Source organism: Nyctereutes procyonoides, unplaced genomic scaffold, assembly GCF_905146905.1.
Source record: "Nyctereutes procyonoides isolate TBG_1078 unplaced genomic scaffold, NYPRO_anot_genome, whole genome shotgun sequence".
NCBI classification, from domain to species: Eukaryota; Metazoa; Chordata; class Mammalia; order Carnivora; family Canidae; genus Nyctereutes; species Nyctereutes procyonoides.
In genome coordinates this window covers 17,992,948-18,006,577 of record NW_026575155.1, presented here as the reverse complement: position 1 = coordinate 18,006,577, position 13,630 = coordinate 17,992,948, and the positions used below count along the sequence as shown (strand labels likewise).

The following is a 13,630-nucleotide window of genomic DNA, read 5'->3' as shown; positions in this document are numbered from 1 at the left end:
ACATTCTCTTTTGTTTATTTTTATTTTTTATTTTTTTAAGATTTATTTATTATTTATTTATTTATTTATTTATTTATTTATTAATAACTCCTCCTTATTTATTTATTCATGAGAGACACAGAGAGAGAGAGAGGCAGAGACACAGGAGGAGGGAGAAGCAGGCTCCATGCCGGGAGCCCGACGCAGGACTCGATCTCGGGTCTCCAGGACCGCACCCTGGGCCAAAGGCAGGCGCCAAACCACTGAGCCACCCAGGGATCCCCTTTCTTTCGTTTAAAATCTAATTTGTGTGATAGAAGGATGGCCACTACTGGCATCTGTTAGCATGAGACAGGGGTCTCCGCCCCCCACTTTCAATCAGTAGGTGCCTTTGGGTCTAAAATGAGCCTCCTGTAGACACCACATGGAGGGGCCTTGCTTTTTTTTATCCAATCTGTGCTCTGTGTCTTCTGCTTGGAGCGTTTAGCCCATTCACATTCAGAGGAACTATTGAGAGATACGAATTTAGTGCCATCCTACTACCTGTAAAGCCCCTGTTTCTGTAGATTGTCTTTGCTTCTTTCTGGTCTGTGTCACTCTGGGGCTCTCTCCTCTCTTACGGGATCCCCCTTAATATTTCTTGCAGGCCTGCTTTTGTGATCACGTCTCCTTTCAGTTTCTGTGCGTCCTGGAAGCTCTTTCTCTCTCCTTCCACTCTGAACGACGGCCTTGCTGGGCAAAGTATTCGTGGCTGCGTGTTTTTCTCATAATAGCACCTGGATGTCACGCCAGCCCTTTCTCCCTGCCAGGTCTCTACGGACAGGTCGGCCGCCAGCCTAATGTGTCTGCCCTTGTAGGTTAAGGTGCTGTTGTCCTGAGCTGCGTTTGGGATTCTCTCTTTGTCTCTGAGATTTGCAAACCCCCCTATTATAGTCGGGGAGCTGACGTATTTTTGTTGATTGGGGGGGGGCTCTCTGTGCCTCCTGGACTTGGAGGCCTGCTTCCTCCCCAGATTAGGGACGTTCTCAGCTATGAATCGTTCAAATACTCCTTCTGCCTCCCGTTCTGAGATCCCGATTATTCGAATATTATTTTTTTTGAGATTTTATTTATTTATTCATGAGAGACATGGAGAGAAAGAGAGAGAGAGGTAGAGACACAGGCAGAGGGAGAAGCAGGCTCCATGCAGGGAGCCCAATGTGGGACTCGATCCTGGGACTCCAGGATCACGCCCTGGGCTGAAGGCGACGTGAAACCGCTGAGCGTCCCCAGCTGCCCATATTATTTTATGGTGTCACTGATGTCTTGAATTCTTCCTTGGGGTGGAGTAGTTGTTTATCTCTATTTCTCAGCATCTTCATTCTCCATCATCTTGTCTTCTAGGTCCCTGACTCTCTTCCACCTGGTTTATCACAGCAGTTAAAGCCTCCACTCCTGAGAGCACCTCAGTAATGACATTTTTAAATTTCAGCCTGATTAGACTTTAGTTATTTCTCCACTGAGGGATTCTCTGGTTGTCTTTTGTGCTTTTCCCAGGCTCAGCTACTCTCTTTATAATCGTTTTGAATTCTGTTTCCAACATCTAATTTATACCCACGTTGACTAAATCCCTGGCAGTGAGTACTGCCTCCTGTTCTCACTTTTGGGGTGAGTTTCTCCGCCTTGTCATTATGTCCAGAAAAGAATAGATGAAAGAGAGAGAGAAAGAGAGAGAGAAGGCAAAAATAGCAACAATACCAGAAAAATGCAAACAAAACAAAACAGAAGAAAACAAACAAAACAAAATAAGGAAAGAAAATCAAACAAGGAGTAACACAGAACGAAAGAGTAGACTAGATCCTGGGTGTATTTTGGTCTGTTTGCTAAAAGAAACTAGATCCAAAATAGGATTTTTCTTTCTATCCTGTTTTGGATCTAGTTTCTTTTAAGAAAGAAAAATTCGTGTATATACAAAAATAAAATGAAATGCAATGAAAGGAAACCAAAAATAAAAAATATATACACGAAAAAATTTAAAAGGATTTAAAAAAGAATTGATAAAAGAAGAAAATAGCTGAAAAAAGGTAAAAGCGAAAGACTAAGGAATAATAAACCCACAAACGCTGTGCGCTCCCTCCCTGGGGCTTGCTGGCACCCACGGTTCCGCCACTCGTGACCTTGGCGCTGGCGGGATGCGCCCGGGCTCTTCGTGGGGAGGGGCCTGCTGCGCTCGCTCTCAGCTGACCGGCCCTGCGCCCTCTGCACCCTCTGCACTCTCTGCACCCTCTGCACCCAGGGCCGGGCTCGGGGTCAGCCGCTCTGGTTTGCACCGTGTGGCGCCGTTCCCCCTCCCAAGGGCTCTCGGAACCTTCCAGAAAGTGGTTACTTTTCCGTCTGTAGAATTTCAGCATTCTCTCTCAGGTCTCCCGCTGATTCCGCCGGTGTTCAGAACGATTTGAAAACTGGGTGGAGGGATCCCTGGGTGGTGCAGCGGTTTGGTGCCTGCCTTTGGCCCAGGGCGCGATCCTGGAGACCCGGGATCGAATCCCACGTCGGGCTCCCGGTGCATGGAGCCTGCTTCTCCCTCTGCCTGTGTCTCTACCTCTCTCTCTCTCTCTCTCTGTGTGACTATCATAAATAAATAAAAATTAAAAAAAATTAAAAAAAAAAAAAAAGAAAACTGGGTGGATTCCAGGGACCAGATGAAGTTAGGGTCCCCTACTCCTCCACCATCCTAACCCCCCCCCACCCCGCCCAGAGGCATTTTTTTTTAATATTTTTTTTTAATTTTTTTTTATTTATGATAGTGAAAGAGGCAGAGACACAGGCAGAGGGAGAAGCAGGCTCCATGCACCGGGAGCCCGATGTGGGATTCGATCCCGGGTCTCCAGGATCCGCCCTGGGCCAAAGGCAGGCGCCAAACCGCTGCGCCACCCAGGGATCCCCCAGAGGCATTTTTAAAGCACTTTGGCTCAGTGTGGGGACAGAGCAGGGACCTCCCTAGTCAAACAGCTCAAGGCCAGCTGGACAGGTGTGGGTTCCACAGTCGCTGTCCCGTCTGTACCCTGGGGGTGGTGTGGGCGACCTGTGCCCCAGGGGGGCAGGCCAGGTGGGGCTCCATGGTCGGTCCTGGCGGATGTGGATGGCCTGAATGTCCCCATGGCTGCCACGGGGGCCCTTGCTGGGCACGGACACAAGGAGGCTGGGCGCAGGAGGCAGTTCAAAGACTTTATTGGACTGGGCATGTGCACGGGGTGGGGGAGTGTGCAGGGCCTGCTGTCCCGGCTCAGTCTGGGGCACGTGACCTCCAGAGGCCAGGCAGAGACCTCGGGGGCGCCAGAGGGGCCAAGGAGTCCAGGGATGGGGCTGGGCTGAGCAAGGCCGGGGGAGCCAGGGCCGTGCCCATGAGGATCTGGAACACTGGCCACCGGAGCCCTGCCAAGCCTCTGGGGCCCAGGGGGGGCGTGGAGGGTGGGGGGCCAATGGGGGGACAGGAGGGGTGCAGGGTGGCGGGGTCCTCTGCGGGGCTGGGATGGGTGGGGGTCCTCCCTTCCTGACTTCACACCCACACCTGGAGACCTGGTGTCTGCACGTGCGAGACCTCTGGGTGAGTCTGAGTAGCACCACGGAGAGGAGGATGGTGCCCGCGGGGCTGGGGAGCCCGGGCTCGACGTGAGGGGCGCGGGGCCGGGGCGGGAGGGCGAGATGCGGGCTGGAAGCGGGGCCGGGGCTCGAGGCGGGTGGCGCCGGGCGGGGGGCACGGGCGTGGGTCTGGGGCGCTAGCAGATCCAGCGGATGAACCTGTCGAAGAAGCCGGGCTGCGCCAGGCTGTCATAGTCCTTCTCGCGGAAGATGGCAGTGGCGTCGCCCAGGCTGATCTTGGACAGCACGTCCGCGTCCACGTCGCTGCCCACGGCCACCACGGTGGGCACCACGTTCTGCTTGCGCATGGAGTGCACCGCCTCCTCCAGACTGTCGTTGCCCGTGACGCCGTCGGTGAGGAACACGAAGGCCAGCTCGGCGTGGCGGCGCACCCCGGCCCGGGCGCCGTGCACCACCTGGTTGATGGCGTGCACGATGCCCGCGCCCACGTGCGAGAAGGAGTTGAGGTAGCGCGCGTTCTCCAGGGCCTGGTGGATGACCGTCAGGTTGGAGGTGAGCGGGAACTCCACCTGCTGCTCGCCGGGGCCCCCGAACTGCAGCATGGCCACGCGGGCGTTGAGCGGGTCGTCGTCCCTGCGCGCCAGCGTCAGCCGCCGGGACACCTCCTCCACGAAGCGCCGCGCCTTGTGGAAGTTCTGCTCGCCCAGCCGCTCCGAGCCGTCCAGCAGGAAGACGACGTCCACGGGCCGCTGCGTGCACTGCGCCACGTACAGCTCTGCGGGCAAAAGGGGCAGTGGGCGGGCGACCGGGGGGGCCTCCGCCGGCCCTGCGCCCCCCTCCGTGTGCCCCCTCCCGCTGGAGCCGAGAGCCCGGGCCGTGGGGCTGCAGCAGAGGACCCGCTGTGGGGACCCCCGACCCGGGTTGGCTGAGCATGCGCGTGGGCGCCCGGCCCCATCTTCTCAGAGCCGGTCACCGTGTCTGCGGGTTTGGCTTTCACCAGATGTCCCCAAACCTGAGGGCTGAGGGGCTCGCCGCCGTCCACCCGCTGGGCAGGGAGGGGACCCCAGAGGGCCGCAGTCCACAGCGGGTGCGGGACGGAGGCTCAGGGAGGCTGTCTTTGCATTCACGGTTGTGGGAAGACCCCGGATGCCAGGACCCACACCTGACCGTGACCCCCCCCCCCCACTGTCGTCCCAGAGCTGCCCGAGGGGCCCGGGCCATGTCCCTCCCAGCTTGGGAGCCGCCGAGAGAGGAGCCTGCGTCCCCCGTGACGGGACGGCCCCGGGCAGGCAGTCCGCACGGCGCGGCCAGGGCAGGGGGCCCTGCTCCCCCGGGAGGTCACCACCTGGGACCAGCCACCGCAGTCACGCCTCCCGGGGATGTGGGCACCGGCAGCACAGCCCGGAAACCCACTCCTCGCCACACCGCCTCGGCCCACGCTCCACCGACGCGCGGCGGGCCCCTCGGCCGTGAGGCCTCACCCCGGCGTCATGGGGGGAGGACCAGCCAGTCCTCGCGCCTGCCCCCGGGGCCTCAGCCAGGGACCCCGGGACAGGCGTGCGGGTTGCTGACGCCTGGGCCTGGACCGTGGGATCCCGCCGGGCGACAGGTGCACCTCCTGGCACCAGGCCCAGCCCTCCGCCAGGCCCGGCCTCAGGTCCCGCGGGCACCGGCCGCCCGCCGCCCCCGCCGCACATCACTTCACCACAGCAACGCGTTCACATTCTTTTTTCAGCCTTTATAGAATGTTTAGGATGTGGCCCCAGCGCCGGAGGGACCCCGGGGCCTTTCACGGCGCGGTGGGGGCCGGGCCACCCCCCCGGGCAGCTCTCTCTGGCAGGAAAGATTTGTTTTTTGTTTTTTTTTTAAGGAGCTTATATCAGTGACGTAGCTTATCGTGGTGGCGGCGCGGGTGGGAAGCAGCTTCTGCTTTAAATCCACGCGGCCAGAACTTGCTGGGATCCTAGCAAGTAGTCTGGGTGCCCCTGCGCCCCAGTCAGCACCGGCCCGACGCCTGTGGGGGTGCCTCCGCCAGGGACGCCGGCAGAAGTGCCAAGGGGTGGCCTCGGGCAGAGGCCGCAGGGGAAGCCGCGCGTTGGGGTCTCCGCTCGGCTCTTCCTGTCTGCCTAACGGCTCCCTCGAAGGCGCCCGGTCCTCACCCGCGGCCCGGGAATATGACCTTGGGTGGCAGGAGGAACTGAATTCTGACCCAAGACGCCCTGGGTTGGCCGGTGAGCCCTAGGAGCCTCCACAAGGTGCTTACAGCAGGAGGCAGGGGGCAGGCCCCCAAGGGGACACGGTAGGTGGCAAGAGAGGCAGAAACGCGAGCTGGAGGAGGCAGGACAGGTGGTCCCCGGAGCCCCCGGAGAGCGCAGCCCTGCCATCCCGGGATCTGGGGTTTCCGGCCTCCAGATGGACAGAGACTAGCCTGGTGGGCTGCCGGCCCCTCCGGGTGCGGGCGGCCCCGCGGCGTCAGCAGAGCGCCAGCGCGGTCTCGGGGTCGCCCACGATATCCCTGTGCACCAGCTTAAACGTGTCAATGAACAGCTCCATCCAGTCCTGCCGCTCGCTGCCCGTGGCGAACTTGGCTCGCTCGGCGGTGTAGACCAGCACCGCCACCAGCCTGGAGTAGGCGGCCGGGTCCTGCGTGAACTCCGTGGAGTTTAGCAACTGTTGGATCAGGGGGATGGTCCTGGGGAAGGAGGCGTCCGGGCCCTCTTCCGTGCGGAGGAAGGTGACCGGGGGCTCGCCGCCAGGCCGCGGTCCATCTGCGGGGGCATCCAGAGAAGGCGATGAGGGCCGCGCCGGCGCGTAGCAGGCCTGCAGCTGCCCTGGGGTGCGAGCGCACTGCGAGGGCCGGGCGCCTCCGTCCTCCGGGGACACTTGGGACCAAAGCCAGGAAGGGGTGTCAGGCTGAGCAAGGGTCGGATGAGGTCGGGGGTACCCGGCAGCGCGGGGCACCGGGGGCCAGCCCCAAAGCATGTGGCCGAGAACACAGGGGAAGCACCTCCGGGTCACCGCAGTCAGCACGCGTGGTGGTGTGGACACCGACCAACTCGGGTCGGTGTGGAGCAGCTCAGGGCTGAGCCCTGGATGACCCGAGCCCCTGGCGGCACCTGAGAACACTCACCGCCACCCGGAGCATGTCGTGGGCGGGCCCCGGACCCCCTGAGAACACTCAGGACGAGGCTTGCGGCGACCAGTCCTTCTCGGCCCTTGAGTCTCCCCTCGTCACTGCCCGGGACGTCCCCCTGGGGACCTGGGCATGGCTCCTGCTCCCCCCCAGGCCCCCCCAGGAGGTCAGGGCTCCACCCCGGGGGTCACCCTACTCCGAGTGCACCACTGCGTCTGTCCTATGGGAAAGGGAGCTTCTCCCCTGGGTGGGTGCTGGGTGGCAAGCCCGGGTGGCCGGGTCCCACGGCCCCCACCCTGCACACCCCGCCCTCTGCGCCCTCCCTCGGCACACCCGGCCCTGCAGAGTCTCCTGCGTCTGCCCCATGGAGGCTGGGCTCGGGTCACCCGAGCTCCCCCGTCCCCCGACCGCTGTCCCCAGCAGCTCCATCCTTGCCACCTGGGCTGGTGGCCAGGGCCCTGACGCCACGGAGCATGCTGCCCCCTGGCCTGGTCCAAGCCTCGGGATGGCTGGGCCTCCGGGTGGGCGGGGCCATGTGGCCCAGGGCTCAGGGTCAAGCCACTGCGCAGCGGCCTCCCGGCACCGGTGGCAGCCTCGGAGCGCCGCGCAGCCCGCCGGCCCCAGGGCGCAGGGACCCGCTGCTGAGTGACCCCCAGCGCCCTCTGTGCTTCCTCTGCTCCCGCCAAGGAGCTCGGACACGGTCCCTGCTTCAAAGGATTAGCTTGTTGGTTGCGGAGAAGCTGGTGGGGGGCGGGGAAGGTGGAGAAGGGCCTCCTCGGACCACGCCGGCGGTCACCTGGGTTAGAAGCGGCGCGGAGATGCTCGGGGGCGGGTCCAAGCCGCAGGGGACACCCAGGGGGCGGGGCCAAGCCGCAGGGAGACCCCCCCCGGGGGTGGGTTCAGGGAGACCCCGGGGGCGGGGCCAAGCCGCAGGGAGACGACCCGGGGGCGGGGCCAAGCCGCATAGAGACCCGGGGGCGGGGCCAAGCCGCAGGGAACACCCAGGGGGCGGGGCCAAGCAGCAGGGAGACGCCCCAGGGGCGGGGCCAAGCCGCATAGAGACTCCGGGGGCGGGGCCAAGCCGCAGGGAGAGCCCCGGGGGCGGGGCCAAGCCGCATAGAGACCCGGGGGCGGGGCCAAGCCGCAGGGAGACGCCCCGGGGGCGGGGCCAAGCCGCATAGAGACCTCGGGGGCGGGGCCAAGCCGCAGGGAGACGCCCCGGGGGCGGGGCCAAGCCGCATAGAGACCCCGGGGGCGGGGCCAAGCCTCATAGAGACCCCCCCGAGGGCGGGGCCGGAAGACGGGTGCAGAAGCCCGCACAGGGCCTCAGCAAATCTAGCAGCACACAACCACGCTGCACCGCAGGTCGGCAGGCTTCACCAGAAAACCAGCGTCACCCCTCACACTACATGCCAAGGAACAAAAGCTGCACGATCCTACCCAAAAATGCAGAAAACGCGCGTGGCAAAGCCCCACACCCAGTGGTGGAGGCGGCGTAGCAGGAGCAGAGAGGCCTTCTCAGCTTGCTGGGCCCCGGCCCTGGGGTCCCACGTTCTGCCCTCGACGGCCCACCTGACTGTGGGTCCCGCCCCAGGGTGACTGGGGCACGCTGAGGGCACAGCTCATGCGACGGCCGGCAGTGCAGTGTGGCCTCTGGCAGGGACAGCTGGCCCTCGCCCGCACCTGGGGCCTGTCCAGCCCACCCCACCGACTCCAGGGAGCGCAGGCCCCGCAGTGCCCAAGGCAAAGCCAGAGTGCCCAGGCGGCCCGGATGGGCAGGGGACCACCCTGATGGCCATTTTCTGGGAAGCGCTCAGCCAGAAGAAGCATGGGGACCCCCGCCCCCGACTCCACGCAGCTCCTGCCCACCTGCTGCCCCACCTGCTGCCTGTGAGGAGCGCGCACGAGCCCAGGGAACGCCAACTTCCCCTGCACGTGTGCACGCGGCCTGGCCTTTCCGTCTGAGTCCTGGGCTGCACCTGCCCGTCCAGCCCGCCCACCCGCGAGCCGGCAGGATATGGCCCGGTGTCCACGGCCTGGCCGAGGCCCAGGCTGGGGACAGGGCTCACCACGGGAGGGCTCAGCTGCTGCACCCTGGGCACCACTGTGGGCCCTGTGGGCCTGGTCACTGCACAGCAGAGCCTTGGACGCAGCAGCTGGAGGCCAGGGGTGCGTGGACGCCACCGTCCTGCCCCTTCCCGGCCCCACAGCACCCGGGATGGCTCCCGTGCATCCCCAGCACTTCAGCCTCCAACACAAAGGCAGCTCTGTGGGGCGAAGGCCCAGGCCCCAGACACCAGCCGCGGGTGCTTCCAGAGGCAGCAGCTCCGGGCTGTCGGGGGTCGCAGGCGGGAGTGAGACGCATTGGCCTGTGGCTGCCCGGTGGCGGCTGCCTTCGCCCCCTGGACACCTGGATGGTGGTAAAGCAGCCGCTCTGCTTCCCGGATCCCGCCTGGGCTGAGGTCGCTCTGGGGCATCTGTCCCTCCCCGGGCGGTGGGGTGAGGGGACACGAAGTGACGAGGCCATGAGCTCACGCAGGCCCGGGCGGAGCGCCCCCTCCACACGGGCGGCTGGCAGGCTCGAGATCAAACCTCAGCCCAGCCCCTGACGTGCCAGGGTCCTGGGGCTGGCTCGCCCATCTGCAGGTTTCTCAGGAGTCCCGCAGCGGCCCCTCCTCCCCAGCCCCGGCCGCTCGCTAGTCTGGGGCGGGGGGCCTGGCAGCGCCCCAAGTTACCTGTTTGGCAGGGAAGGTCCGGGCACACGATCTGAGGGTCTAGGAGCAAGGAGGGGGCCCAGTCAGTGTCCGTGGGCCGGGGTGGGGGCTGGACCACCGCCCTCCAGCCACCCGTCCCCCAGCCTGGCACGGACATGGCGGGGTGCAGCGGGGCAGACGGCCGCTCACCTGGGCACAGGACGTCCTCCATGTCGTCGATGAACTTCTCGGCCACCAGATCAGAGAAAAGGGTCATGTTCCGCACCTGCTGCGGCTTGTCACAGGCGATGGAGTAGAGGTTCTCGCTCTCGTGCCTCTCGTGGAACATGTCGCCGATGCCGATGGCCGTCACCGTGACGTCGTGGTTGCACAGCGCCCGCAGGTTGAGGTCGTCGTCCCGGGGGTCGTGGCGGCCGTCCGTGATGACCACCGCGAACACGCGGGTCTTCTGGCGCCGGCTCTCCTTGATGAGCTGGTTGTAGGCGAACTTGAGGGCCGAGGGCGTCCAGGTGCCGCCGGCGATCCACTCCAGGTTCTTGACGGCCTCCTTGAAGCTGGACAGCGAGTCGATGCGCTCGTCGTCCAGCTGGATGGCCTCGAAGGTGCCCTCGTGGCTGTACTGCACCACGCCCACACGGGTCCCTGTGGCCGGCAGGACGTCAGGGTGCTGGCTGTCGCCCCTGCCCCCCGCCACCCGGCGCGCCCGCTCCCGGGGGCCGCGGCCACTCTGGGCAAAGCCGAGACCCGGCCCTCGAGTATCCGCGGTGCGCCAGCCCTCGTGACCGGCCCCCGGGCACCTGTCCTCCCTGCCCACACCCGGGACCCCCGACGCCCCCGCCCACCCCGGGGGGCAGCTGACCGGTCTCTGACTTGGGGTCCTTGGCGATGGCACCCAGCCTGTTGACCACGTTGATGACGAAGTTCTTCTCCAGCGTGAAGTTGGTGTAGCCGATGCTCTCGGAGCTGTCGATGACGAACACCACGTCCAGGGCGCCACACCGCTTCTCGCAGTCTGTGGGCCGGGGGCACGGTCAGGGGGGCGCTGACCCCGGGCCTTGGGAGACACGCCCGGGCACGTGGCGGGAAAGGGGACCCCGAGGGGCGGGCACGACCCTGACTGCTGACCCTGGGCCCCGGACACAAGTGGGGGCCGGGACTCACCGCAGCACCCGCAGGTCTCCCTCACGTAGGTCATGACGTCACACTCCTGCAACACAGGGGCGTCGGTCCCGGGCCGAGGCGGCCGCACCCTCTGAGCCCCCTGCCGCCCCGCCTCCCCAGTTTAAGAGCAGGGAACGCACGATGCCATCCCCATCCGACACTCACCGTGAGGCCGGGGTCTCCCGGGGGACCGGGCTCTCCCTGGAGGACGGAGGGCAACAGTGAGAGGAGGCCCCTGTCTGGGCCGGGGCTGAGCGCCCCCACCCCGCTGCAGGGACCCCGCGGTTCCAGCCTGAGGCTCGGGGTGCACGCTGGCCAGGGTGGCCCGGGCTGGGGCCCAAGGGCCAGAGCCACCACAGCTGACCTACCTCGGGTCCTGGGGATCCTCTTGGGCCGCGAGGGCCGGGCTCGCCAGGGGGACCAGGATCTGCCTGAGGAGGGAGGAGGGCGGGTGGGCGGCGGCCTCCACCCTGGGCCCCCCGCGGCACCCCCCGCACCCCCAGCCCCGGGTACTCACGGGCTCGCCCTTCTCGCCCTTCCTCCCGGGATCTCCTTTGGCACCAAAGTCACCTCTGCCTCCCTGAGCAAAGGACACGGGTCAGCCCCGGGGTGGGCAGCGCGGCATGTCCCCACCCCCAGCCGGACCCCCAGGGCATCTGCCAGGGGCACCGCCGGGCTTTCGTCAGAGGTGGGGTCAGGGGCCGGGGGGTTAGCAGCCGCGTCACAGCGTTTCAGGACAGGCGCGGTTCTCCGTTTGGGAGTCGCCGGCACGAGGCAGCCAGGAAGTCGGGGTGAGGCGGGGGGCGTGTGGCTGCCCGGGGGGTGTGGGTGCGGGTCGGGTCCGTCGGGTGCAGGTGCAGGTGCAGGTCAGGTGGGCGTCGGGTCAGGTGTGGGTATTGGTCAGGTGCAGGTGCGGGTCGGGTTGGGTCCCGTGCACACGTACCTCGGGGCCAGGAGGGCCAGGCTCGCCTTTCTCTCCCTGCGGAGAAGCACAGCTGTCACTCTGCACACCCCGACCCCTGCCCTGGGGCGGGAGGCTGGCTGTCCTGGGGACCAGGGTTTCTGGAAGCCCCTCCTGCCCCCTCAGGGGTTCTGTTATCTCAGCTGCATGAGCGCCGTGCCCCAGACGCACCCTACAACCCGCGCTGTGTCCGGGGACAAGGACGCCCCCTCGCCCTCGCCTTGTCCTGAGGAGGGAGGCCCTCGCAGGAACTCGTGGGAGCCCCCGGGCCCCCGAGGCCCCCACCCCTGCTGGGACTTACGGGTGTTCCTCGGGGTCCCGGGTAGCTGAATCCAGGCCTGCCGGGGTCTCCCTGCGGATGGGGGGCTGGTCAGGAGGGTCCAGTGGGAGAGGAGAGGCTGAGCTGGCTGGGCTGAGGACGGGCGCCCACGGGGCTGGGCTGTGGGTTGGGGGGGGGCACACGTGCATGGACGGCCTGGGGCCATGCAACCCCGAGGGAGAGAATGGGTGGGGCTGCCCAACCCCTCACGACCCCACTCCAAGGAAGGGGCCTGGCACGTGGCCGGCAGCCCCCCGAGAGCTGAGAGGGGCTCAGGCCCCGAGGCCGGTCTGGCCCCTGAGGGTAGGGACGAACCTTGGGACCAGGCTGTCCTGACTCTCCACGGGGACCGGCGTCACCAGGGTCTCCCCGAGATCCCTGAGGGCAGAGAGAAAGTGGGGTCGGCACCCGTGGAGGGTGGACCGCGTCCAGCGACACACCCTCCACGCTGCTGCCCTGTGCACCGGGCAGCCCCAGCTTCCCTGCCCGGCTCCCCGCTCCCGGACGCCCCATCCTGGCCCCCAACCCACCCCTGCTCCTGCTCCTGCCTGCACAGCTGGACCCCCCAGGGCAGGGTGACCACGCGAGCTGCCCCCGACCCCATGCTGCGGCCCAAGCGTGCCACGGGCCAGCGTCCTGTGGGCAGGAGGACCCGAGGAGCCCTACGGGGGGGGGGGCCTGGCCCCAGAGCCACTGGGCCCTCCCAGGCATCCTGCCACTGACCTTCTTCCCCGGCTCCCCGAGAGCCCCCTGGGGGCCCCTGGGTCCTGGCAAGCCTCGGTCCCCCTGGAAGGAAAGGAGACCCCGCTGTGATCACTGCAGGTTGGGTGGGGCCGGGGCCCCTGCTGTCCCCCAGGATGTCCAGGGAGGGGGGGCAGGCCCCAGGCTCCCCTCCAGCCAGGACCCGGGCGGCCTCACTCACCTTGGCTCCTTTGTTCCCCACCTCTCCAGCCAGACCCCGGGGACCCTCCGGGCCAGGGTCTCCCTGTGAGAAGAGGCCAAGTCAGTCTCGGGCAGGTGGAGGGGCGGGGAGGGGGGCCCGATTACGGAGGGGGCGCCGGAGCACAGCCCTGCTCACTCGGTCACATGCACCAGGGACGGCACCGCCACCCACGTCCCAGAGGAGGAAGCCCCTCCTGCCAGGCCTCGCCCCACACCTTGTGTGGTCCTGCCACCCAGACATCCTGAGCGAGGGGCGGAGGGAGAAGCGGGGAGCCCGACATGGGACTCAATCCCAGGACCCCAGGGTCATGGGCTGAGCTGAGGGCAGACCCCGCACCGACTGAGCCCCTGGGCGCCCCGGGGTCACTTCTGTTTTCTGGGGTGGCCCAGGAGGGGGTCGCTGGTTTTCCCGGGTCCCAGGGCCCTGTTGACACCGTGGGGAGACGTGTGAAGAGGTGGACGCGGCGGACACTGCCCCTCACTCACCTTCTCACCCTTGGGGCCGTTGACGCCCGGGCTGCCCTTCGCTCCTGGGTCCCCCCTGCGCCCCTGTGGGGAACAGTGTGTGTCAGGGGGCCCCGGTGGTGGCGCCGCGTGGGGCCCACGCTCTGCTCTCATCACCCCAGCCTGGGCTCTGGGGCGAGTCACTTTACAGCCAAGGATTTGGAAATGCGGGACTTGTGGTCAGGGTGTGAGACGGGGCCAGTGCGGGGGTGCAGCCGACATGACCGGGCCCCCCATGCGATCAGCATGGTCACCCCGCTCACTTCCGGGCCGGCCAGGCCTGGGGCGGGGCCCCGCTCTGTGAGACCCAGAGGGACACGGGCCTGTGGGCAGGG

General features: G+C 65.8%; 1 protein-coding gene across 1 annotated transcript in view; it reads right to left on the bottom strand.

Annotated features, from left to right (window-relative positions):
* Positions 1-3,172: 3,172 nt before the first annotated feature.
* COL6A2 (collagen type VI alpha 2 chain) overlaps positions 3,173-13,630 on the bottom strand; it is a 33,153-nt gene continuing 22,695 nt past the window's right edge. Inside the window, 14 exon segments of the mRNA XM_055313457.1 lie at positions 3,173-4,336; positions 9,430-9,468; positions 9,598-10,050; positions 10,268-10,420; positions 10,570-10,615; positions 10,735-10,770; positions 10,938-11,000; positions 11,087-11,149; positions 11,513-11,548; positions 11,832-11,882; positions 12,165-12,227; positions 12,573-12,635; positions 12,772-12,834; positions 13,278-13,340. Of these exon segments, the coding sequence (XP_055169432.1) occupies positions 3,738-4,336; positions 9,430-9,468; positions 9,598-10,050; positions 10,268-10,420; positions 10,570-10,615; positions 10,735-10,770; positions 10,938-11,000; positions 11,087-11,149; positions 11,513-11,548; positions 11,832-11,882; positions 12,165-12,227; positions 12,573-12,635; positions 12,772-12,834; positions 13,278-13,340 (1,791 nt within the window). The 3' untranslated portion in view covers positions 3,173-3,737.